At 49.4% G+C, this 26,801-nt stretch overlaps 1 protein-coding gene across 2 annotated transcripts; it reads right to left on the minus strand.

Annotated features, from left to right (window-relative positions):
- Positions 1–10,980: 10,980 nt before the first annotated feature.
- On the minus strand, positions 10,981–26,801 carry LOC6600542 (folliculin-interacting protein 1). Of its 2 annotated transcripts, none has more exons than XM_026991888.1 (7): positions 25,651–26,801; positions 15,995–16,253; positions 14,880–15,932; positions 14,626–14,813; positions 12,359–14,570; positions 12,020–12,289; positions 10,981–11,952 (listed from the first exon to the last, which is right to left on the minus strand). In XM_026991888.1, the coding sequence occupies exons 1-7, from the start codon at positions 25,935–25,937 to the stop codon at positions 11,746–11,748; spliced, it is 4,476 nt and encodes a 1,491-aa protein (XP_026847689.1). In that variant the 5' UTR covers positions 25,938–26,801; the 3' UTR covers positions 10,981–11,745. The 2 variants fall into 2 exon arrangements, with proteins under 2 accessions (XP_026847689.1, XP_026847690.1); XM_026991889.1 differs by lacking the exon at positions 25,651–26,801 and adding an exon at positions 17,531–17,556.

Genomic DNA, 26,801 nt, shown 5'->3' on the forward strand with positions numbered 1-26,801 from the left:
GTCGATCGGCGAGACTCTCCCGAGCACGGAAAGAGGCGCCGCACCCCGATCGGCTGCCGTATTTCAGAGATATAGCGTGCAGAAGAAACCAGTATTTTCATTATATGCCAATATTCGAACGGCCATATCTCAGATAAATAGGGCCAGATCGGTGAAGGAATGAGCCCGATTTTTGGCAAATTTAATGATGTAACCATCATGATTTTTTGCGAAAATCGTGAAAAAATGGATGTGCTTTTTTCCAACGGCAGTCGATTGGCAAGACTCTCCCGAGCACGGAAAGACATGCCGCACCCCGATCGGCTGCCGTATTTCAGAGATATAGCGTGCAGAAGAAACCAGTATTTTAATGATATGCCCATCTTCGAAACGCTATATCTCCGACAAATAGGGCCAGATCGGTGAAGGACCTAGTCTCCCAGAATCGTGGGGATCCAGACTGTCGATCGGCGAGACTCTCCCGAGCACGGAAAGAGGGGCCGCACCCCGATCGGCTGCCGTATTTCAGAGATATAGCGTGCAGAAGAAACCAGTATTTTCATTATATGCCAATATTCGAACGGCCATATCTCAGATAAATAGGGCCAGATCGGTGAAGGACCCAGTTTCCCACGATCGTGGGGATCCAGACTGTCGATCGGCATCAAAATCTCGACTTCGAAAATGAGCCCGATTTTTGGCAAATTTAATGATGTAACCATCATGATTTTTTGCGAAAATCGTTAAAAAATGGATGTGCTTTTTTCCAACGGCAGTCGATTGGCAGGACTCTCCCGAGCACGGAAAGACATGCCGCACCCCGATCGGCTGCCGTATTGCAGAGATATAGCGTGCAGAAGAAACCAGTATTTTAATGATATGCCAATCTTCGAAACGCTATATCTCCGACAAATAGGGCCAGATCGGTGAAGGACCTAGTCTCGCAGAATCGTGGGGATCCTGACTGTCGATTGGCAGGACTCTCCCGAGCACGGAAAGACATACCGCACCCCGATCGGCTGCCGTATTGCAGAGATATAGCGTGCAGAAGAAACCAGTATTTTAATGATATGCCAATCTGCGAAACGCTATATCTCAGATAAATAGGGTCAGATCGGTGAAGGACCCAGTTTCCCACGATCGTGGGGATCCAGACTGTCGATCGGCATCAAAATCTCGACTTCGAAAATGAGCCCGATTTTTGGCAAATTTAATAATGTAACCATCATGATTTTTTGCGAAAATCGTGAAAAAATGGATGTGCTTTTTTCCAACGGCAGTCGATTCGCAGGACTCTCCCGAGCACGGAAAGAGGGGCCGAACCCCGATCGGCTGCCGTATTGCAGAGATATAGCGTGCAGAATAAACCAGTATTTTAATTAGATTCCATTCTTCGAAACGCTATATCTCCGACAAATAGGGCCAGATCGGTGAAGGACCTAGTCTCCCAGAATCGTGGGGATCCAGACTGTCGATCGGCGAGACTCTCCCGAGCACGGAAAGAGGGGCCGCACCCCGATCGGCTGTCGTATTTCAGAGATATAGCGTGCAGAAGAAACCAGTATTTTAATGATATGCCAATCTTCGAAACGCTATATCTCCGACAAATAGGGCCAGATCGGTGAAGGACCTAGTCTCCCAGGATCGTGGGGATCCAGACTGTCGATCGGCGAGACTCTCCCGAGCACGGAAAGAGGGGCCGCACCCCGATCGGCTACCGTATTGCAGAGATATAGCGTGCAGAAGAAACCAGTATTTTAATTATATGCCAATCTTCGAAACGCTATATCTCCGACAAATAGGGCCAGATCGGTGAAGGACCTAGTCTCCCAGAATCGTGGGGATCCAGACTGTCGATCGGCGAGACTCTCCCGAGCACGGAAAAAGAGGCCGCACCCCGATCGGCTGCCGTATTTCAGAGATATAGCGTGCAGAAGAATCCAGTATTTTAATGATATGCCAATCTTCGAAACGCTATATCTCCGACAAATAGGGCCAGATCGGTGAAGGACCTAGTCTCGCAGAATCGTGGGGATCCTGACTGTCGATTGGCAGGACTCTCCCGAGCACGGAAAGACATGCCGCACCCCGATCGGCTGTCGTATTTCAGAGATATAGCGTGCAGAAGAAACCAGTATTTTAATGATATGCCAATCTGCGAAACGCTATATCTCAGATAAATAGGGTCAGATCGGTGAAGGACCCAGTTTCCCACGATCGTGGGGATCCAGACTGTCGATCGGCATCAAAATCTCGACTTCGAAAATGAGCCCGATTTTTGGCAAATTTAATGATGTAACCATCATGATTTTTTGCGAAAATCGTGAAAAAATGGATGTGCTTTTTTCCAACGGCAGTCGATTGGCAAGACTCTCCCGAGCACGGAAAGACATGCCGCACCCCGATCGGCTGCCGTATTGCAGAGATATAGCGTGCAGAAGAAACCAGTATTTTAATTATATGCCCATCTTCGAAACGCTATATCTCCGACAAATAGGGCCAGATCGGTGAGGGACCTAGTCTCCCAGGATCGTGGGGATCCAGACTGTCGATCGGCGTGACTCTCCCGAGCACCGAAAGACATTCCGCACCCCGATCGGCTTCCGTAATGCAGAGATATAGCGTGCAGAAGAAACCAGTATTTTAATTAGATTCCATTCTTCGAAACGCTATATCTCCGACAAATAGGGCCAGATCGGTGAAGGACCTAGTCTCCCAGAATCGTGGGGATCCAGACTGTCGATCGGCGAGACTCTCCCGAGCACGGAAAAAGAGGCCGCACCCCGATCGGCTGCCGTATTTCAGAGATATAGCGTGCAGAAGAAACCAGTATTTTAATTATATGCCAATCTTCGAAACGCTATATCTCCGACAAATAGGGCCAGATCGGTGAAGGACCTAGTCTCCCAGAATCGTGGGGATCCAGACTGTCGATCGGCGAGACTCTCCCGAGCACGGAAAGAGGGGCCGCACCCCGATCGGCTGCCGTATTGCAGAGATATAGCGTGCAGAAGAAACCAGTATTTTAATTATATGCCAATCTTCGAAACGCTATATCTCCGACAAATAGGGCCAGATCGGTGAAGGACCTAGTCTCCCAGAATCGTGGGGATCCAGACTGTCGATCGGCGAGACTCTCCCGAGCACGGAAAAAGAGGCCGCACCCCGATCGGCTACCGTATTTCAGAGATATAGCGTGCAGAAGAAACCAGTATTTTAATTATATGCCAATCTTCGAAACGCTATATCTCCGACAAATAGGGCCAGATCGGTGAAGGACCTAGTCTCCCAGGATCGTGGGGATCCAGACTGTCGATCGGCGAGACTCTCCCGAGCACGGAAAGAGGGGCCGCACCCCGATCGGCTGCCGTATTGCAGAGATATAGCGTGCAGAAGAAACCAGTATTTTAATTAGATTCCATTCTTCGAAACGCTATATCTCCGACAAATAGGGCCAGATCGGTGAAGGACCTAGTCTCGCAGAATCGTGGGGATCCTGACTGTCGATTGGCAGGACTCTCCCGAGCACGGAAAGAGGGGCCGCACCCCGATCGGCTGCCGTATTTCAGAGATATAGCGTGCAGAAGAAACCAGTATTTTCATTATATGCCAATATTCGAACGGCCATATCTCAGATAAATAGGGCCAGATCGGTGAAGGACCCAGTTTCCCACGATCGTGGGGATCCAGACTGTCGATCGGCATCAAAATCTCGACTTCGAAAATGAGCCCGATCTTTGGCAAATTTAATGATGTAACCATCATGATTTTTTGCGAAAATCGTGAAAAAATGGATGTGCTTTTTTCCAACGGCAGTCGATTGGCAGGACTCTCCCGAGCACGGAAAGAGGGGCCGAACCCCGATCGGCTGCCGTATTGCAGAGATATAGCGTGCAGAAGAAACCAGTATTTTAATTAGATTCCATTCTTCAAAACGCTATATCTCCGACAAATAGGGCCAGATCGGTGAAGGACCTAGTCTCCCAGGATCGTGGGGATCCAGACTGTCGATCGGCGAGACTCTCCCGAGCACGGAAAGAGGGGCCGCACCCCGATCGGCTGCCGTATTTCAGAGATATAGCGTGCAGAAGAAACCAGTATTTTAATGATATGCCAATCTTCGAAACGCTATATCTCCGACAAATAGGGCCAGATCGGTGAAGGACCTAGTCTCCCAGGATCGTGGGGATCCAGGCTGTCGATCGGCGAGACTCTCCCGAGCACGGAAAGAGGGGCCGCACCCCGATGGGCTGCCGTATTTCAGAGATATAGCGTGCAGAAGAAACCAGTATTTTAATGATATGCCAATCTTCGAAACGCTATATCTCCGACAAATAGGGCCAGATCGGTGAAGGACCCAGTTTCCCACGATCGTGGGGATCCAGACTGTCGATCGGCATCAAAATCTCGACTTCGAAAATGAGCCCGATTTTTGGCAAATTTAATGATGTAACCATCATGATTTTTTGCGAAAATCGTGAAAAAATGGATGTGCTTTTTTCCAACGGCAGTCGATTGGCAGGACTCTCCCGAGCACGGAAAGAGGGGCCGCACCCCGATCGGCTGCCGTATTGCAGAGATATAGCGTGCAGAAGAAACCAGTATTTTAATTATATGCCAATCTTCGAAACGCTATATCTCCGACAAATAGGGCCAGATCGGTGAAGGACCTAGTCTCCCAGGATCGTGGGGATCCAGGCTGTCGATCGGCGAGACTCTCCCGAGCACGGAAAGAGGGGCCGCACCCCGATGGGCTGCCGTATTTCAGAGATATAGCGTGCAGAAGAAACCAGTATTTTAATGATATGCCAATCTTCGAAACGCTATATCTCCGACAAATAGGGCCAGATCGGTGAAGGACCCAGTTTCCCACGATCGTGGGGATCCAGACTGTCGATCGGCATCAAAATCTCGACTTCGAAAATGAGCCCGATTTTTGGCAAATTTAATGATGTAACCATCATGATTTTTTGCGAAAATCGTTAAAAAATGGATGTGCTTTTTTCCAACGGCAGTCGATTGGCAGGACTCTCCCGAGCACGGAAAGAGGGGCCGCACCCCGATCGGCTGCCGTATTGCAGAGATATAGCGTGCAGAAGAAACCAGTATTTTCATTATATGCCAATATTCGAACGGCCATATCTCAGATAAATAGGGCCAGATCGGTGAAGGACCCAGTTTCCCACGATCGTGGGGATCCAGACTGTCGATCGGCATCAAAATCTCGACTTCGAAAATGAGCCCGATCTTTGGCAAATTTAATGATGTAACCATCATGATTTTTTGCGAAAATCGTTAAAAAATGGATGTGCTTTTTTCCAACGGCAGTCGATTGGCAGGACTCTCCCGAGCACGGAAAGAGGGGCCGCACCCCGATCGGCTGCCGTATTGCAGAGATATAGCGTGCAGAAGAAACCAGTATTTTAATGATATGCCAATCTTCGAAACGCTATATCTCCGACAAATAGGGCCAGATCGGTGAAGGACCTAGTCTCGCAGAATCGTGGGGATCCTGACTGTCGATTGGCAGGACTCTCCCGAGCACGGAAAGACATGCCGCACCCCGATCGGCTGCCGTATTGCAGAGATATAGCGTGCAGAAGAAACCAGTATTTTAATGATATGCCAATCTGCGAAACGCTATATCTCAGATAAATAGGGTCAGATCGGTGAAGGACCTAGTCTCCCACGATCGTGGGGATCCAGACTGTCGATCGGCATCAAAATCTCGACTTCGAAAATGAGCCCGATTTTTGGCAAATTTAATGATGTAACCATCATGATTTTTTGCGAAAATCGTGAAAAAATGGATGTCCTTTTTTCCAACGGCAGTCGATTGGCAGGACTCTCTCGAGCACGGAAAGACATTCCGCACCCCGATCGGCTGCCGTATTGCAGAGATATAGCGTGCAGAAGAAACCAGTATTTTAATGATATGCCAATCTGCGAAACGCTATATCTCAGATAAATAGGGTCAGATCGGTGAAGGACCCAGTTTCCCACGATCGTGGGGATCCAGACTGTCGATCGGCATCAAAATCTCGACTTCCTTTTTTCCAACGGAAGTCGATTGGCAGGACTCTCCCGAGCACGGAAAGAGGGGCCGCACCCCGATCGGCTGCCGTATTGCAGAGATATAGCGTGCAGAAGAAACCAGTATTTTAATTATATGCCAATCTTCGAAACGCTATATCTCCGACAAATAGGGCCAGATCGGTGAAGGACCTAGTCTCCCAGAATTGTGGGGATCCAGACTGTCGATCGGCGAGACTCTCCCGAGCACGGAAAAAGAGGCCGCACCCCGATCGGCTGCCGTATTTCAGAGATATAGCGTGCAGAAGAAACCAGTATTTTAATGATATGCCAATCTTCGAAACGCTATATCTCCGACAAATAGGGCCAGATCGGTGAAGGACCTAGTCTCGCAGAATCGTGGGGATCCTGACTGTCGATTGGCAGGACTCTCCCGAGCACGGAAAGACATGCCGCACCCCGATCGGCTGTCGTATTTCAGAGATATAGCGTGCAGAAGAAACCAGTATTTTAATGATATGCCAATCTGCGAAACGCTATATCTCAGATAAATAGGGTCAGATCGGTGAAGGACCCAGTTTCCCACGATCGTGGGGATCCAGACTGTCGATCGGCATCAAAATCTCGACTTCGAAAATGAGCCCGATTTTTGGCAAATTTAATGATGTAACCATCATGATTTTTTGCGAAAATCGTGAAAAAATGGATGTCCTTTTTTCCAACGGCAGTCGATTGCCAGGACTCTCCCGAGCACGGAAAGAGGGGCCGAACCCCGATCGGCTGCCGTATTGCAGAGATATAGCGTGCAGAAGAAACCAGTATTTTAATTATATGCCAGTATTTTAATGATATGCCAATCTGCGAAACGCTATATCTCAGATAAATAGGGTCAGATCGGTGAAGGACCCAGTTTCCCACGATCGTGGGGATCCAGACTGTCGATCGGCATCAAAATCTCGACTTCGAAAATGAGCCCGATTTTTGGCAAATTTAATGATGTAACCATCATGATTTTTTGCGAAAATCGTGAAAAAATGGATGTCCTTTTTTCCAACGGCAGTCGATTGGCAGGACTCTCTCGAGCACGGAAAGACATTCCGCACCCCGATCGGCTGCCGTATTGCAGAGATATAGCGTGCAGAAGAAACCAGTATTTTAATGATATGCCAATCTGCGAAACGCTATATCTCAGATAAATAGGGTCAGATCGGTGAAGGACCCAGTTTCCCACGATCGTGGGGATCCAGACTGTCGATCGGCATCAAAATCTCGACTTCGAAAATGAGCCCGATTTTTGGCAAATTTAATGATGTAACCATCATGATTTTTTGCGAAAATCGTGAAAAAATGGATGTCCTTTTTTCCAACGGCAGTCGATTGGCAGGACTCTCTCGAGCACGGAAAGAGGGGCCGCACCCCGATGGGCTGCCGTATTTCAGAGATATAGCGTGCAGAAGAAACCAGTATTTTAATGATATGCCAATCTTCGAAACGCTGTATCTCCGACAAATAGGGCCAGATCGGTGAGGGACCTAGTCTCCCAGGATCGTGGGGATCCAGACTGTCGATCGGCGAGACTCTCCCGAGCACGGAAAGAGGCGCCGCACCCCGATCGGCTGCCGTATTTCAGAGATATAGCGTGCAGAAGAAACCAGTATTTTAATGATATGCCAATCTTCGAAACGCTATATCTCCGACAAATAGGGCCAGATCGGTGAAGGACCCAGTTTCCCACGATCGTGGGGATCCAGACTGTCGATCGGCGAGACTCTCCCGAGCACGGAAAGAGAGGCCGCACCCCGATCGGCTTCCGTATTGCAGAGATATAGCGTGCAGAAGAAACCAGTATTTTAATTAGATTCCATTCTTCGAAACGCTATATCTCCGACAAATAGGGCCAGATCGGTGAAGGACCTAGTCTCCCAGAATCGTGGGGATCCAGACTGTCGATCGGCGAGACTCTCCCGAGCACGGAAAGAGGCGCCGCACCCCGATCGGCTGCCGTATTTCAGAGATATAGCGTGCAGAAGAAACCAGTATTTTAATGATATGCCAATCTTCGAAACGCTATATCTCCGACAAATAGGGCCAGATCGGTGAAGGACCCAGTTTCCCACGATCGTGGGGATCCAGACTGTCGATCGGCGAGACTCTCCCGAGCACGGAAAGAGGGGCCGCACCCCGATCGGCTGCCGTATTGCAGAGATATAGCGTGCAGAAGAAACCAGTATTTTAATTATATGCCAATCTTCGAAACGCTATATCTCCGACAAATAGGGCCAGATCGGTGAAGGACCTAGTCTCCCAGGATCGTGGGGATCCAGGCTGTCGATCGGCGAGACTCTCCCGAGCACGGAAAGAGGGGCCGCACCCCGATGGGCTGCCGTATTTCAGAGATATAGCGTGCAGAAGAAACCAGTATTTTAATGATATGCCAATCTTCGAAACGCTATATCTCCGACAAATAGGGCCAGATCGGTGAAGGACCCAGTTTCCCACGATCGTGGGGATCCAGACTGTCGATCGGCATCAAAATCTCGACTTCGAAAATGAGCCCGATTTTTGGCAAATTTAATGATGTAACCATCATGATTTTTTGCGAAAATCGTGAAAAAATGGATGTCCTTTTTTCCAACGGCAGTCGATTGGCAGGACTCTCCCGAGCACGGAAAGAGGGGCCGAACCCCGATCGGCTGCCGTATTGCAGAGATATAGCGTGCAAAAGAAACCAGTATTTTAATGATATGCCAATCTTCGAAACGCTATATCTCCGACAAATAGGGCCAGATCGGTGAAGGACCTAGTCTCGCAGAATCGTGGGGATCCTGACTGTCGATTGGCAGGACTCTCCCGAGCACGGAAAGACATGCCGCACCCCGATCGGCTGCCGTATTGCAGAGATATAGCGTGCAGAAGAAACCAGTATTTTAATGATATGCCAATCTGCGAAACGCTATATCTCAGATAAATAGGGTCAGATCGGTGAAGGACCTAGTCTCCCACGATCGTGGGGATCCAGACTGTCGATCGGCATCAAAATCTCGACTTCGAAAATGAGCCCGATTTTTGGCAAATTTAATGTGTAACTATCATGATTTTTTGCGAAAATCGTGAAAAAATGGATGTCCTTTTTTCCAACGGCAGTCGATTGGCAGGACTCTCCCGAGCACGGAAAGACATGCCGCACCCCGATCGGTCTATAAATAGTCGAGATATAACCAAAGATAAAATGACAAAATCGGCCATTTTGGTCGTTGGAGAACATTTGTTTTTTTCTAATTTTAGATGTAGAACAATTAACAACAACAGCAGACTGATCGAAAAAATGTACCCGACTGAATGGAGCCCTTATCAAGGATCCAGGATATTTTTCCCAATCAAACATATGTATCAGTATTTATTTATTTATTTTAATATTCGACAACGGAATCAAAATAATCCTTAACTTACTTATTTTGTATCTTAAATAATAACACAAAAGAAAAAATTACAAAATCATACATGAAATAGGAAAAAATCTATCAACCGTCTGATGGGAAAGGGGATCCTTTCCCCTGGAAAAACTCAAATCGCATCCCAGCTGGCCACGCATTGTCCTAGCGAAGAGCCTAACAGATTGACTCATTATTGCCATAGTTGGTCCGGTGGAGATCAGCCACGAAGGGTGCAGGGGTCCTTGGGCTCCTTGCAGGCATACTCAAGCCAATACTACTAAGCAGGTCTGGTTCTTCCATACTAGAGGGAGGTGCACGAGGCGAAATCTGCAACCTTTCTGGATGCCATGATGGGCTACAGCTTCAAAACGCGTAAGTGATTCAGTATATAATTGTGGACTTATTTTAAAATATATCTTCTTTCACAGAGGACTTATGTACCCTAGGATTTACCTCAAACCGAGCTGCATCCGATTTCCCCCGCCAAACGGAGTCCTATCCAAGAATTAACGAGGCGTTTTCGAGACAGACCGAGTCCTATCCCACCCCTACAAAATCCGAACCCAACAAGCCGTCTTCATCCGTCGACCTGGCCATCGACAACAAGGACTTTGACTATGGCAACCAAGGGAGGATCTCGTTGGTGTTAGGTTTAGGGATATAAACGCCTATACATTTAGATAGTAAATATAAATGTTTTCCACTTGTTTATTGTTTATTTACTTGTACTAAGCTAAGTTTCGATGAATAAAACTATTGAAATATCATCCTTGCTGTATTCTGTATTGGGGGAACTATTCCGATTACAGAAAGGCGTGGTACGCCCAGATCGGTTCACAAATAGCGGAAACTACAAAATGTTTTTGATTAGGGAAAAGGTCCTTGATCCATGATAATTACTCCATTAAATCAGAGACATTTTGTCGATCACTGGATATCATCGCACGCCCAGATCGGCCCACAAATAGCCGAGAAAATTAAATATGTATGGTTGGGGCTGTTGTAGTCCTTTCCGAAGGATCAAAGACATTTTTCAGATCACAGCGGGCCATGGCAGAAAACAAGATATATTTGTCTGTAGAAAATATCCTTGATCCTTGGTCCTTGATAAGGAATGCATTAGATCAAGGAAGCTATTCCGAGCCCAGGAAGACGTCGCACGTCCGCATCGTGCCTCAAATAACGGAGAAAAAAAACAAGAGTTGTTGCTGCTCGATTTTTTGTAAATTTAAAATTGTATCCATCATGATTCTGGCAAAAATCGTGCTAAAGTGTATGTCCTTCTTTCTGATGCTAATCGATTGTCATAACTCTCCTGGCAAAGAAAAGGTACACCACGCCCAGAGCGGGAAGCAACCTATAGTACTACATCTCAGTTACGTTTTTTGTGAAATCAATCATTTTCTTTGGTTTCATAGCAAGAAACTTTGATGATGACATGGCGGCCAGCATTCCATAGCAGCCAGCTAATGCCAACCCTTGCCAACCGCACCTCCCGGCAGCAAACAAACCTCCCCCATTCAAACAAGAGAGATTTCTTTCCATTATAAATGTCTGTAATTTGTTCAGATACATACATACATAGATTGGTTCATTGCTTGATTTCGTTTTGGTTAATTTCTGCGAATTGCATACTAAAATTAAATTACTTCAGTAGCTGCTTTTCGTTCCGCTCATATCCGTGGCATATTGTAGCAGTGTACAAATAAATCTTACGATTATGATATTGCTGTCATAAATTATTAAATCTAAATCAAACACTAAAGTACGGGGCGGGGGCAGGGCATGCGATATGTTGTATTGGCGATCAATCGATCCGATAGCAGCGTGCTTTGTAGTGCTGCTAAGCCGAACAACGCACACGCAATCAGACCCGACCGCTACTAAATCTAAATCAAATAATTTACAATACTTCTTCATGTTCATGTGACCGACGACGAGTGGATGTGATAAATTTAAATGAATGTCCGTCCCCCGTCGAAGGGTGCGCGAGCGGGGGAGTCGACTGAATCGAGTGAGGGCTACGGCTAAGAGGCTATTGGCTATGGCTAAGCGCTAGATTCATACACGTCTACATAAATATATCACAAAATCAGTGAAATGAAAATTCGCTGGAGTATTTGCTTGTTTCGCTTTGGATGATGCATGAGATGAATGCAAATGAATGCAGTGATTGGCAATGCTGGGCACATCTCCTGTCCTCTTTCTCTTTCTCTTCCTATTCCTATTCATATTCCTATCCTGTTCCTATCCTATCCTGTACTGTCCTTTCCTTTCGTCAGCAGCGGATCGGCGTCTGTCATCTGAAGCTGATGCCGCACTTGCGACTGATCTTGGGCGTGTGTATGTAGGCAATCGAGAGCAGAAGCGGCACATCGTTCTCGGAGAGCTGCAGCGGCGTGGTAATGTCACTCAACCGACATGGATCCGTCTCGAGCAGAAAGGCGGCCAACGTCTCCGACTGTAGATAGATTTCCTGCAGCTTCGACTCCAGAAACGACAGGCACTACAAATTAAATACAAAATCCATTTAAGTAAAGATTACGACAGAGTCTGGTTAGTGATTTGTCTACCTCATAGGCGGGTATGCCGCCAGCGTGCATGGCCTGAACGGTTTCCAGCATGCTCGAAACTAGCTGCGACATGCCCACGGGCGAGCTCTGGCCTCCGGCATAGGGAAACTGCTGGGCCTGCGACGAGATCAGGCGCACATCCCACTTGTCCATGTCCGCCACAATGGCAATATTCTCCGCCGGCTGTGAGATGAGTGAGGCCGAGCGTGCAGCCAGTGCCAGGTCCTCGCGCAGATGCATTTCCCACTTATTTGGCGGTGCACACGTCCCCTGCGGAGATGAGAACAAAGCTTGGGTTAGAATTGTTACAATTTGTAACCTTCAAAGAGGTTTTCTCACCTGCAGCACCATGTCGGAGACATAGTGATCGCTGACGCTCAGCATCAGCGAGGGAATGAAACCCGCTCGCAGCTGATCGCCCGGCGGCTCATCGTCCTGCGGCAGTTCCTTGATGCCAGGCACGGGTAGCTTCAACAGCTGCTGGGACACATTCACGGCCGCGCACTTCGCGGCCACCGAGGAGACGGAGCTGCGACCCGAGGGCACCCGCTTGGGCTGCTGTTTTCGCGTGAATCCCGTCTGCGTTACCACCGCTGGCTGGGGAGGTTCTGGTGCGGACTTGAGGGTATCTATGGAGGCAGCAGAGTTGACCGGCTGCAGGGTTCTGCTGCTCTGATTCTGATTCTGATTATAGCAATGCACCTCATCCGTCTCAAACTCCAGTTCGGTGGCATTGGATGGCGTCTGGTAGGTCGCCGAGGAGCTCATCATCCCACCGCTGCTGCAGACAATGCACCGCTCGCTGCCCACTGCCGGCGTTGCGCTGGGATTGGAGTTGGGACTGGGTCCGATTGAGCTGCTGCTGGCCGCCAGCTCAGGATGCTGATGGAGTGTCACGCTGCTGTCGCTCGACTTGAGGGCAGCCTCACTCGCCTCTAGCTTGGTGGCCTTGTCCATTAGCAGATCGTAGTTGTTGGACAGCACCAGGTTCTTGCTCTTCATGTAGTTGGTGGCTATCTGGGGATACTGCTCAAAGTTGAACTTCATGCCCGAGTGCTTCTTGGCCATGCTGGCCACGTCGTGGGTGCGCTGATGCTGGGCACACAGCATGAGCGTGGCGGGGGCCTGCTTTGCGTCGTCGGTGAGATCTTCGTTGCTCTTCTTGAGATTGATCAGCGGCTCGTTGTCGCCCAGGACGAAGACCACACCATTGCCATTATCCGCGCCGGTCTGCCTGCAGATGCCATGCTCCCGCTCGATCAGCTTGTGGCAGTGATCGAAGTGGATCTGCTCCTCCAGGCTGACGTTCTCCTTTATGGGCTCAATGCCCCACGTCATGCGATCGCTCTTCCCCATGCTATTCTGCGTGATGAGGGCCGACAACGACAGATGCGAGGCGCGCCTCTCGTGGGTGAGCGGCTCAAAGTCGCCCGCGTCCAGGGCTCCCCGTTTTTCGATGGCATCTGGATTTCCCTCGACGGAGTAGCTGCTGCAGCGCCGCTCCAGCTTTCGGTTCATGATCTTAATGCCCTGCTGAAGCTTGGCCAGATCAAGGCTCAGACCATCCTTCACAACCGCCGCCATGGGCACCATGTTCCACAAGAAGTTCTTCTTGGCTGTGGCTGTGGCTGTAGCTGGTGGTGTTTCCGTGGCATCGTCGAACTCGATGGCTTCGATGGCCCCATCATCGATGCTGCCGCCGCCTGTGCCAACGGATCCCGATCCCGATCCGTTTGACTCATCCTCCATGCACAGCTCCACATTGTCGGGCGTGGTTACCGTCAGACGTATCCGGCCATCCTTGCCGGTGCGAAAGTACTGCTGCGCCTGTCGGGCCAGCAGCGTCTTTTTGTCGATGCCCGTGTCCATCAAATAGTTGCCAATACGCAGCTCCTGCTGCACAAAATGGGAGTCGCGGAAGGCCAGGACAGTGGGTATCTCGTTCTTTTTCAGCGTCTGCATGCCGTCCTGATCTGCCTGATCTTCAAGCCCCAGATCCCTCTCGTCCTCATCCTCGTCTCCGCAGCAGTCGAGCAGCACCTCCCCCCCATCATCCACATCGTCCGCAATGGCATTCAGATTCTGTTTGCAGGTGGCCACTCGGCTCAGACCGCCCGCACGGCGCAGCTGCGAGGGTGGACTCTTGTGCCGCTCCTGGCTCTGATGGTGGTTCTGGCTCTGGTTGACCAGATCGTTGATCAGCTGCTTGTTAAAGTCCTCCCGCTTGGCCGTGCGACGCACCTCGCTGCAGCGTATAAAGTACGTGAGGACATTGAGGAGCTTCTCCACCCACAGCTTCTCCGCTCCATAGATGATGGTGCGCACCAGCTTCGGGGGCATCCCAATGGCCCCATACAAGTCCCCCAGCTGCGCCCACAGGGCGTTGTAAGGGTGCTTCTGGGCCACCTGCAGGAGCTTGGCCCTCTGTTCAATGGCTGCGGAGGCCGCAGAGGCGTCCGATCGCCTTGAGCCTGAACTGTTGAAGGCTGAAACGGTGGCCACCCAGCCCAGATGGTAGGTGAGAATCCCCGTCAACATTGTGCTGATGAAGCTGCACAAACAAGAGCGATTAGTACATCCTCAGAAAGGGAATGGAGTGCTCTTACAAATTGGAATCCTTGGTATCGGCAAAGGACAGCAAATCACAGAGTTCCTTAATGAAGCGTTCGGCCACAGTCTTGGAGTACTTGCTGCCGCTGGTGGTGATGCTCAGCCAGACAGGGGTCTTGATGCGTGGCGCCGTGAAGAGATCGTTGAACCACTGCTGTGTATCCTGCCAGGCCTGGAACATGATCTGTGGGAGGAGAGAGACTGCTATTTAGACGCATTTCAATGGCTTTCAATGCTGGTGATGGCTTACCTGCAAAAAGTTCTTGTGATTGATGTAGGCGTGCTCTGTGCTGGCCCTGAGACGACTCAGCATGGACTCGAGCAGGGCAATGTGCTCGCTGCAGAAGAGCTCCATCTCCTCCTCGAAGGACTCGCTCATGGTGATGCACACGGCCAGTCCCAGCTTGGCCCGACGCCTCAGATTGGCCTGCCGACGTCCCATCTCGGGATTGCTACGCGACTCGTTCGCACAGTAGCTGGCGCGCCTGTACTGCGGTGGAGCCATGCCACCGCCTTCGCTGCCACCGGCCCCGCCATTGCCCGATCCCTGGCTCGAGCTGCCGCCATTGGCCTGCGTGTAGTTGTCGCTGAGGAAGCCGATAAAGTCGTTCCTGGAATGCTCGTTCTCGAAGGAGGTGCGCAGGTTGCGCGAGATTCGTCGCTGCAGGCAGCCGTCGCTGGCAAACTCCTCCAGGTGCGGGGAGCTGGCCGAGAAGGCCGAGTCCATGCTCAGCTTTCGCATGGCATCCGACTGGTCGGACATCACGCTGCCCAAGCTGCTGCGTGTGGAATACTGATACGACCACTGATCTCCGCTCGAATAGGGACCACCCGCACCACTCCCACTCCCACTGCCGCTGGCCGAGTAGCCCGAGTCCGTGGCATTGCTGTACGTCGAGGAGTACCGCGGGCCGCTCGAATCGCTCGAATGGACTGTCGACAGCGACTGCTGGTCCGGGGCAGGCACATCGAGGGGCGGCGTCAGGCTCATCTGGCGACCCACGCACACGCTGAAGGGCATGGAGAAGGAGTTCATCGAGAGGCCATCCATGGAGCCGTGCTCGCTGCAAATGGAGCTGCGGGGCGTGGCCAGGCTGTTCATCGAGAGCGTCGAGTAGGGCGAGTGGCCTGCTCCACCGATGCTGCTGCTGCTCGTGGGCGTCAGGTACACCTGCGAGCACAGGATTCGCGCCGGTTCCGGCAGCCAGTGCACCTTGAGAGCGGTTCCACAGAAGGACATCGGCAGCGAGCCAAAGACCATCTCGCCCAGTGGCGTGATATCCGCTCCCGAGGGGCGATTGTGCTGCAAAGGGATTCTCATTACGATCGGGATTCTCTTGGCCGGAGTGTGTGTGTGTGACTCACCTTGTAGCCGTACTCGGGGCACACATCGATAAAGTTGCTGCCATTGCTGCTGGAATGTGCCTTGGCCTGGATCTTGCCGTTTTGCAGCGATGTGTACTTTTCATTCTTCACGAATTTCCCAGTGGCCGACGAGGGGACGGACGTTGAGGCCTCCTTGTGCGTCACCTTCTGCAGGGCATTGGAATCGAAGAGCAGGCGACGAGTGTCATCCTCTTTATAGAGCAGCACACGCACTTGGCTGCCCTCGAAGGGGAATCGACTGCAAATAGGGGGACAAAATATCGATTTAATAGAGGCACAAAACATATTTGTTTCCCAAAGTGACTGAAAATTGTACAATCATGCTCATTCATAAAAAAATCGGTTAACAATAGTTATACGCATGCCTCTGGCGGTATTTCTTTGTAATCACGAGTCACACTGACGGCTCTGATTACTTTTTGGGAGGCCCCCCCCCTCCCCACACCTCAATGGCCACTATCGACAACCGTTGACCATCTTAAGAGTTCCCCTCGAGGGTCCACCCCCATAGACGCTTGGGTGTCGCAATGACGAGATCTATTATAATGCGCACATCTTTCAATGTCCCCCTCTCTCTATCTCTCTCTTTCTCGTGTACTTGCTGTGTCTCTCTCCCTCTCCCTCTCCTTCTCCCTCTCTCCCTCTCTGTTGATTGTTCATTTCGATTAAATGGCAAATGCGAGACGATGCTCTATATATAGCGAGGCAAGTATTTTGGCACGTGACACGTGGATTACTCATGCCCCAAAGCGACTTCATTTGGACCTGGCCACGGGCATGCACTGACAAGTACATGTGTACAAATCCTGTCCAGGAATTGGGTGTAGTACAAGAGAATCCATCACTACCATTCCCAGATATGCCACGCACCTGTTCGAGCAGTTGCTTCTCCTTCAACGGAATTTGAGCTGATTTATTTTTAGTGGGTTTATAAATGGCTTGTCTAAGTAGCGCTAAGGCGCCTCTGACTCTGCCGCTGCCTCTGCCTCTCCAGAAATTAGCGCTATAATTAACAATTAGCTCAATATGTCGATGATAGTTTCTTCGACACTGGAGTAGGGACGGAGAAGGAGAGGCAGGGGCAAGGGGCAGAGGGGGCAGACGGGGAATTTGGGGGCCCAACATGTTTTAGAGCTTCATAAATGTTTTATAGCCTCCCCAGCCGATAAGATGGTGGGGGCCAACGTTGAACGTTGCTTTGACTGGAAGCCGGTACGGCACCACCGTACGCACCGAGAGAGATTACCCATGGAACGGTATAAGGTAGGGTGCGGTATCGTTTGGGCGGGACGGCGGTGTCCATTGGTGTCTGGCCGTGTCCGGCCGTGTCCGGCTCTGTCCGCGGCTGCTTTCTGTGTTGGTTTGAAGTCACGAGTGTGCACCACCGAACTGGATATAAATTCACGACTAAAAGACCGCTGGACGGTTGTCGGGGTCGGCCTGTTTCTTTGAGGATTGAGGCCAATTAGGCTCAGGCTAGACTGGATGGCTTTCTGACTGTCTGGGGTGGTTTACTTGTATTTGAAAGGCGGCGTAGGCATGCGGCAAGGAGTGATTCCAGTGTCCCGTTACAGCTTCCAGCTACAATTGCAGTTGCCGGTGAAGGTGCAGGTGCAGACAGTTCAGTGTTCACGGATTAGGTTCTGCTCCGTTCTGTTTGGACGGACGGACCGACGCCTGGGCTGATATCTTTATAGCTGCGATGCTAGTCAACAAATGAAGTTCAAGGCGTTTCGCCACAGCAGTGACAGTGACGGTTGTCACTGGAATGGCATTGGCGATGGCGACAACGTCTCGGACTCGGTAGTCGGATCGGGAATCGGGAATTCGTCAGAGGTCCCGTGCTGAGGCTTGTACGGCGGCGGGCAGAGAGAGACAGAGACTGATTACGGGGGGCACTCGCATATGCATTATAATAAAACCTGCCCTACTCTGTCCCGCACCTTGCCCCATGGCCTGCCCAATCGATATACATATGATATACCACCACTCATACTATGCACACTCGCACACACCATAGAGCGCTAGATAGTTAGATAGATAGATAGATAGATAGTACGAGCAACGATCCTAAACTAGGCGGCCGCCTTCGTCGTTTAACCGAGCGTTGGATGGATGGGGCATGGGGCATCCAATTTGGAGCGCGCTGCTGCCGCTGCTGGCGCTGCTCACATGACTCGCTCGGTCACCGGCCGTCGGATCCGTCCAGCTGGGTGCGCACACGACTGAATCAAATCCGAGAGCCGAGCCGAACCGAAAACAGAGTCAAAGTCGAACGAGCATCATGTGCTCCATCGTCGGCCGGCCATTTGTTGCTTGTCAAAGACGGATGTGTTAATATTTTGTTTAACAAAAAAAAAAAACAACAACACCAGCAATGGAGGGAAAACAAAGAGAAAGGAACACAAGTATTCGGCCAGAAAAGAAGACAGCGATGAATGACTGTTTGATGGATTCGTTGAGAGACAGACGTTCGGCCACATTAGATCGAAGGCCAAATACCCTTCTGCGCTTCTGCTGCTCTCGAAGCCAAGGTTCAAAGCTGCTAGTCGGTGGTAGGGGAGGAGGAGGAGGGGCGGGGGCGAAGCGGAGCCTGACCTGGCCAAGAGAAAAAGCCAAGCCAACACAAAAGAGATCTGCGCGAAAGCAATTATCGGACGTCCGCTAAGCAGAGACAGAGACAGCAAAAGAGACAGAGACAGAGACAGAGAGAGAAACAGAGACAGAGGCCAGGGCAGGCAGGCAGGCAGGCAGGCAGGCACTGTTTATTCTATTCTTTCGTTGCTTTTATTTTCATTATTTTCTTTCGCTGGGGGCCACCGCCACCGATGGGATGGTCCCTCCCCCCTCCCCCCAGGGGGGATCAGCGGCATTCACTTGGATCACATGCTTTTTTCAGCTACGCAAGCAAAAACAAAAGCAAGCCAACAGCCAAACAAAAATTAAGCAAATACATGCAGACCTCAAGAGTACACATGCACATACATGCATACATAATGAGTGAGAGCCAGTGTGCGGGTGTGTGTGTGTGTGGTAGTGTGTGGGTATGCTGCGGCCAGCACTTGAAGCAAGGTGTTCTTGTGCAAGGTGGAGTGCGGCAAGTGGCCTACATTTCTTTGGCTTTCTTTGTGCTCTCTTCAGAGAGTAGCCTTTGACCATGCCTCACCCCCACCTAAAGACACCTTGCAGTTGAAGACACTCGGCTGCTCTGCGCTCTCTCTCTCTCGCTCTCCTTGCGGACTGTATTTTGATTGATTTGATCGCGTATATTTATAAAGTAGGTGGTGGGGTGGGACGGGCCAGTATCCGAAGCAGGGCCAAGTGGCATTCGAGTGGGTGACAATTGTTATCGGGCTTTGGGTGGGATTATGCTTTGATTAGCCCTTGGATTTTCCATGCCTCAAGAGAGACGCGACGCCAATGATTGATATGGGAAAACTACACCAAACCGGAACGGCAACGAAGCCGTGGAACGCCACAGACGATAAGCGAAATGTGTTTCAAACTTTTGCCCCACACACATCCATCAATAGTTGGAGTGTGGTGTGGTGTGGTGCGGCACAGTCGAGCTCCTCTGAAGCGAATCACTGCACATTGGAGTCTGCAAATTCGGCATGCAGAAGCTTCCCTGTTCCCTGTTCTGTCTACACGTGTCGGCTACTGGTCGCCGGAAGAGAGGGGCCGGAGGGGGGGGAGGTGGAGGAACCAACAATTATTCTAATCAAATCAACAACTGTTAATGACTTTACAGAGCGTGTCTGTCTCTGTTTTCTCCCTCTCTCTGTCCTCTTTGTCTGTCTTCCTCTGTCTTTAGCTCGCTCCGTCTGTCTGTCTGTCTGTCTATCCGTCTGTCTGCCTGTGTGAGTGAGTGAAAGAGAGCGTGGCAAATAAAAGCAAAGCACAGATTTCCAAAGCGACGACAACAAAGCACAGGCACAGTAAAGCAAAGCAAAGCGAAAACCACAGCAGCAGCAGCAGCAGCAAAAGCAACAAAAGCAACAACCAGTTGCTCCATTCAACAAGTCACATGACCCAACCCAACCAACAACCACGATGGCGACGATGGCGACGTTTGGAGACTTTGGTGACGCTGGGAGACGTTGGCGACGACGACGACGACGACGACAGCGACAACGACAATGGAAATGGAAATGTACAAATGGGGGGAATAACAAGGGGCGCAGCAGCTGCCCAACAAATTGTCTATCATTATCAACGGCCTATTATAAACAGTTATATACTATATACTATATATATATATATATGGTCTTATATTATATGTAAGTCTACTCTCGTATATCCCTCAATTGTTGTCCAGTGTGCGAGCAACGACCTTCACCTTCACCTTCACCCCCACTGCCACCTGGGCAGGGAAGTGTGTGCAAATAATGAATGTCAAGTTCAAGGCAATTCGGCAAAATCCGCTTCCTCTGGCTGTGCGAATAGAGGGAGGGGGGGGGAGTGGTGGGCCAGGCGCAACATAAGATATTTATCAGCCATGCAAACAGACGGACGGACGACGGCCGGAGCACACACCAGAGCCCCAGAGCCCAGTGCCCGTCTCCGTATGTTGCTCACAATACTAATGAGCAAATGACGACAAAAATATCGAGTGATTTTCATTGTCACTTGAGACCAATGCAAACAGACCTCACCAGACGGCAACAACGTTGACAACCGATCGAGGTCTGGAGGAGGGCGGCGGCCCAATCAATCAATGAATGCCCCCCCACCAGAGGCGGAGGCGGAGGCAGTGCCATGTGTGGGCGTTCTGCGGGGCACTTGTGACACCTGGCAAACACACACACACACGCACAGCAGAATAACAGATAGTGACTCAAGTGCTGGGAGCCCCTGAAAGCGATGTGAGATCACGGATCAACATCCATTTTTTAGTACGGAATCATCTTTGGTACACAGATGACGACATCTAGTCGATCTTTTTGTGTTTCACCTTAATCCAACAATGTATCATCATCCTCATCATCAGCAGCAGAGACGAGTAGAAAATAGAGAAACTTCCGTCACTTTCAAGGAAATACTCGTATATAGAAATGTTAATGAAAAGATTGCGGGCTTGAGGGATCAATTAAAACTGTTTCCATTGAGCAAAGAGCAAAGCAAACCAAAGCCAAGAGCATTAAATGATTAATGAAACAAAGAGCGAGAGAGAGAGAGCGAAAGCCCTTGAAGATAAAGCAGAATCCGAGTTCTTTGTTAGCTTTTTCATAATACATATACATATGTAGACCTCGAGGTCTGCGACTGAAGTACGGATCACAAATTGTTGACCCCCGAGAGTATGGGCTACTACTATCTGAACGATCTGTTCAGTTTCTGTTTCGGAAACTTAATACAAAAAAAAAACAATAACAGTCATACATCCAGTGGCATTTATTTACACAATTGTTGACTCAAATCTCATAATATTTCCATGAATTTCAAGTGCTTTGGCTTTGGTTTTCCGGAGCTAAGACAAAGGCAAATACAATAGTAACCCGAGCCGTACAGATAATTTAAATATAGCTAATGAATGGCAGATATTCGGAATTGGCTTAGCAGTGGTCGGTGGGCAGGTGGGCGGGGGGGCTGGGCATGGCTTCTGTTAATAGATCTTTCGGCTTAAATTAGGGCTCCGACCGTGCCTTTTGTACTTGCGGGTACTTTCGGGCGCTTACTTTGTTTGTTTGCTCATTATCAGGCGGCGGCAGTAAAAAAAAAACAACAACAACAAAAAATAAAGGTATGACTATTTTATTTTTATTTATTTTTGTCAACCTGATAATGAGTGACAACAACGATGCGGCAGAGGCGGCAGCGGCAACAGACAAAGCAGCGCTGGATAGGAATCGGCCTGGGCATACCGCGGAGATACCCATTACCCAGACCGTAGTGCAGCAAAGCATATACCCAACCTTTACAGGGTACAAAACTGGATAAGCGCCGACGTCGACGACTCACTCATATGACTTGGCAGACCACGCGACTTCACACATGAACCCAAGCCCCCACACAGCCCCGCGGCACACCCGCGCCTCCACTCACTGTGTTGCCATTTAAATGTGCTGATTTCTGTTTGCCCCCTCCTCTCCGCCGTGCGCCCATACTCGGAACACAACAACAGCAGATGGCTGGCTTCTAGTGTGACTTCTCTTTATTCATAACTCAATGATGAGGGCACGAGGCAGGGGATGATACTATTTTTGGATACATTTATTTGGCCAGACAAGATGGCACCACATCACATCACATCACATAAACATATATATATCGTTACGATCGTTACGATCGATGTAAGTTCGATGGATTCACACCTGTGCCGCGACAGTCCCCCACTCCACGCCACACCACACCATGCCACGCCACCCCACCCCACGCCACTCCACTCCACTCCACGGTGGAGAGCACCGTTTTGATTGATGTCTGATGTCTGGAGGGGCAGTGTTTGGCCAAACAATTTGCGGGCACTTATCGAGCACTATTAATGAATTTCTAATTTACGACTCATTTGGCATGACACTAAGCCGGCGAAAAGGCTCTAAGTGGAATCATCAATAATGGTTCACTCCTAGGCGGCGGCGGCATTCATTCAGGCATTCAGTCGGTCGGTCGGTCAGTCGGTCGGTCGGTCGGTCAGTCGCTGCCAGTTGGACAGTTGATGAAAGAGATTGATATGTGATATGTGATTTGTGAATTGTGATTTGTGGAGCTATCAGCGCTTTGTTCGCTTTATTTAATCGCCAATCAGAGGGATCTTGTGTAGTGCTTCACACGTGCCTGAAGCTGCCATCGGATCTTTGGAGGGCTTTTCTTAGCCCATATGCGCACACAATGGGAATCTGTTGGCACAAAGTTTTCCACCCTTGGTGCTAATTTCCTGCCGAATATCGAATCATCCGAAACGAAAGCCAAGACAGCCGCTCGCAGCCAGTTGGCGATTCGCGATTTCGATCTGCGATCTGCGATCTGCGATTCGCGATTCGCGGGGTGTATGAAATCACAATTTGTATATAGAGGTGGAGCTGGAGGTGCTGTTCGGCTGTTTGCTCGATATGGTCTTTTTGCGTGAAATCCCCGAACTTATCGGGAATTAATACCAGCCCGCTAATAGCTGCTATATGGTGTGTACATATACATACATACATATGTACGTTCACATGTGTATATTTTTGGACAGACCGTACGATGTCTCCGTGTGTGGATGGATATCTGGGGAATGACTTGCGAATTGGGTTAAGGAATTTTCGAATGCGCCTTGCCTTCTTCTGAGGCACATGATGGACCCCCGCCTCCGTCTGGTTTTGTTTTTTTGCTACCCATATATCGAAAATTTAATACAATTTTTTTATGGCTCTCTTGTCATGTGACCAACTGGCTAGCAAATGTCTAAACATGGTCACGATCTGGTGGTGCTGTTGTTCATATGATTCACGGCGACATTTGGTTGATTCACTTCAGGTGTCCAGACCTTGAAAACGTATGGAACGAATGGTGTGTATGGTGTATCGTATCGTCTCGTATCTTATAGTACAGTATCGTATAGAAATTTCCAGAATTTAATTTTTCTGGCTTTTCTTCTAGTGTGTGTGTGTGTGTGTGTTTCTCTCTCTATCTCTATCTCTCTTTTATTCTTAGACGGAAAGTATTTATAAACCACTTCTTTTGGCCACGAAACACACAGACCAAGCAAAAATATGAACGATAAGTGGGGGTTCAGGCGGTTTTTAGTCATCTGTCATGGAAAATTACCCCAGAGGGGGAGGGTGGGGCGCGGCAGCGACTGTTAAACAGTAACAGTAAATAATGCCAAGTGGAGTTAATTTTTATTAATAATCGTTTTGTGTGTGTGTAAGCGTTTATTTAGTTTACAGCGAGTCAAAAAACCTGACCTACTACAAAGATAGCGGCCCGAAGGGAGGATGGAAGAGAATGAGAGGGTGTGAGGTGTGGGAGTTGGTCGAGCCAGCTGTCAACACTACGGTTTACGGGGTTTTGTTTTTTTTTTTTTTTGTTTCTCCTGTTATTTTTATTTTAAAGTGTTCAAAGTGCAAAAACCCCGCGCTTAATTAGCAGAGCGAAAAAGCTTCTATCACGTGATGGCGCGCTCGAATGCTGCCTGGCACATAAAAGCATGGACAGGCGCGGCCATAAAAGTATATACACCCCGCGGGTATTGGTCAATAACCACTCGAATCTGACAATTTCACCATTACCCTATATATATATATATATACATACATATATACCTATACATGTATATAGTATATAGAGATATATGGAGCTGTTGTTGCCTACTGGCACCCGCTGCCGTCGTGTTATCGGTCAGACCCATTAAACTGGGCGCTAATCAAGTCGATCGAAAGATTATGGCCGAAACGAAAATGTAGGGGACAGCGTTTCGTATGCAAATGAAAATTGCAGTGCACCCACTCCGGCGCCCACCGCTGTTAGATCCAGTTAGAGTTCCCAATCAGAGCAGCCCACCCACACACACACATGCTCTTTGTACCCATCCCGCGCGCACGAGTGTCAAAAATCAACATTGTAAAGGCAGCATAAATAATAAAGAAATGAATTAACGGCAACCCACAAGAGCCAACACAGCGAGAGCGAAAGGGATAGAGCAGTAGAAGCAGCGAGAGCGAAAGAGAAAGAGCAGCAAAAACAATGTGTATGACATAATAATCACGAGAGCAGGCCGCGAGCGCCGATTAGCAAGTCATGTGATTCGCTTTTATTTACATTTGCGCCTGACGTTGCCGCCGCCGCCATCCGCTACCGCTTCCCGCTCACCTATCAGCGAACGCCCACAGACCACAGACCAAGCAGAGCGAGCAAGAGAGCAAGAGAATCAGGTTGAGAGTGAGACGGCGCGCACGAGGCGATAACGAAGAGAGAGAAGAATAAAACGAAGGGGGGCACAGTTGTTTGCGCGCGCAGCTCAATCGGGGGGCGGGGGCGGTGGCGGGGGGAATAGAACATTGCTATCAGTGTAGTTGCTGTTTTTGTTGCTGTTCCTGCCATGACTGCTACCCAATGCACTGCTGGGGGTGGCGTATAAGCCTAGGCTTGTAGTGGGGAGCTTTCCTTATGGATATACAGTAAAGTCACAAGATACTGAACCAATTACGGGAATAATTTAGTTTTTTGGGTAAAGGCCAGCCCTTATCTCACTTAGAACGCGTTCACTGTATCGCTGTCTCCTCTATCAATATCAATGCTGCATGGCCTACGTGACGCTCTCTAATGCACAGCGAATATGTTCGTTGGGTTATCGGCCCCGTTTACGCTTGCCAATTTGCGTACGAACAAAGAGAAGAGGAAGCAACTGAGTGCAGGTACAAGGAAGGGAGCAGGAGAGGGAGCAAGAGAGGAAAGCGTGAAACGCATCATGAGAACGCCTTTTTGTCAGAGTGTGCATGCATGTATGCGTGTGTGGATATTTGCAGCTGTCGTGTGATGACTGCGGCTGCACCTTTTGTTGTTCGCATTTATCGACGACGAACTAATACCGGGTGTTAGGTATGACACACAAACACACACAGGCTCCTAAACTCATTTTGGCCTGTGTGTGCATGCAAAGGCAAGGAGGTACATACATACATACATATGTAGATAGGCAGATAAACACTTACCTTAGATAATTTCGCGAAGTTTGTTTTGTAGCTTTTGCGGACGACGAACTATTGCCGCTGCCAGCAGAGACAGCGGCATGAGTGGAGGCGGGGGAGGCGTGAGTTGTACGTGACGCCGACGCTGCCGGTAATGATGTTGTTGTTTGGCTATTAATTAGCGCTGCTGCGGTTTGTTGGGACGCGAACGCAGACGCGGTCAGCGCTGACGCGTGCGTGGGTGCCGCTGCGGCCGCTACTGTTGCTGCTGCTGGTGCCGACGGAAAGAACAGTTTATTCAATAAGGCCATAATAACATACAGTGTGCGCAATCATTTAATAAACACATCTGGCCAATATCCTAACAACAATTTATTGTAAATCACTGTAAATCTTTTCACACAAAAAAAAACACACAGACACTGTTTCACTCTTTCCTTGGAATGTGTCGGGTGCCGTTAGTTTTTCCAACACGCGCGCGATAGAGACAGAGAGAGAGCTAGAGAAAATGATGCTTGGCTGCCACAATTAAACTTTCGCTTTGCACTTTTCTTTGCATCTGCATACATCTACATCTGTATGTGTGTGTGTATGTATGTCTTGCTGCTGCTGCTGCTTCTTCTCTTTCTTTTGCCAAATGATCTCTTCCTGTAGTTGCCGAGTATTCACAGACACACACTTGGTTATTTATTTGATTGAATGAATATTGCTATTTTTGCTTTGCGTTGCTTTTGCCCTCATCCTGAGCGGCGGAAATCGCTGCTCTACAGGTCTTTACCGTTCCACGCCGAAAAGATGTGAGGCCCCAAACAACGTTGGCGTCCGCTTTAAAAAGTTTGCAAGAGGCGCGCGTCGGTGTCGTTGTCAGAGCGCGTATGTATAAGTGTGTGAGAGCGGAGACAGAGAGCCATTGCGATGTATGTGTGAGAATAACAGTTGCTGCCGCTGGCGGGGGCTATTACTAAAACTAGTAAGATTTCCCTCCTGCTGACCGTCGTCTTGGCTTCTTTCCATCTTGCTGGAGCTGGAGCTTTGGCCAATACACAATTTTGTGTAGTTTTTTTTGTTCCTCCACTCCATCCCACCCTTCACCCCTGCTTCAATTCACAGCTTTTTGTATTTGCTATCTTAACACGAAACAAGGCATTGCTTTTTACCACTTATTGCAGCTGAAC

The sequence above is a fragment of the Drosophila persimilis genome, unplaced genomic scaffold, assembly GCF_003286085.1.
Source record: "Drosophila persimilis strain 14011-0111.01,24,50 unplaced genomic scaffold, DperRS2 tig00000686-arrow-arrow-pilon, whole genome shotgun sequence".
In the NCBI taxonomy this organism is placed as follows: Eukaryota; Metazoa; Arthropoda; class Insecta; order Diptera; family Drosophilidae; genus Drosophila; species Drosophila persimilis.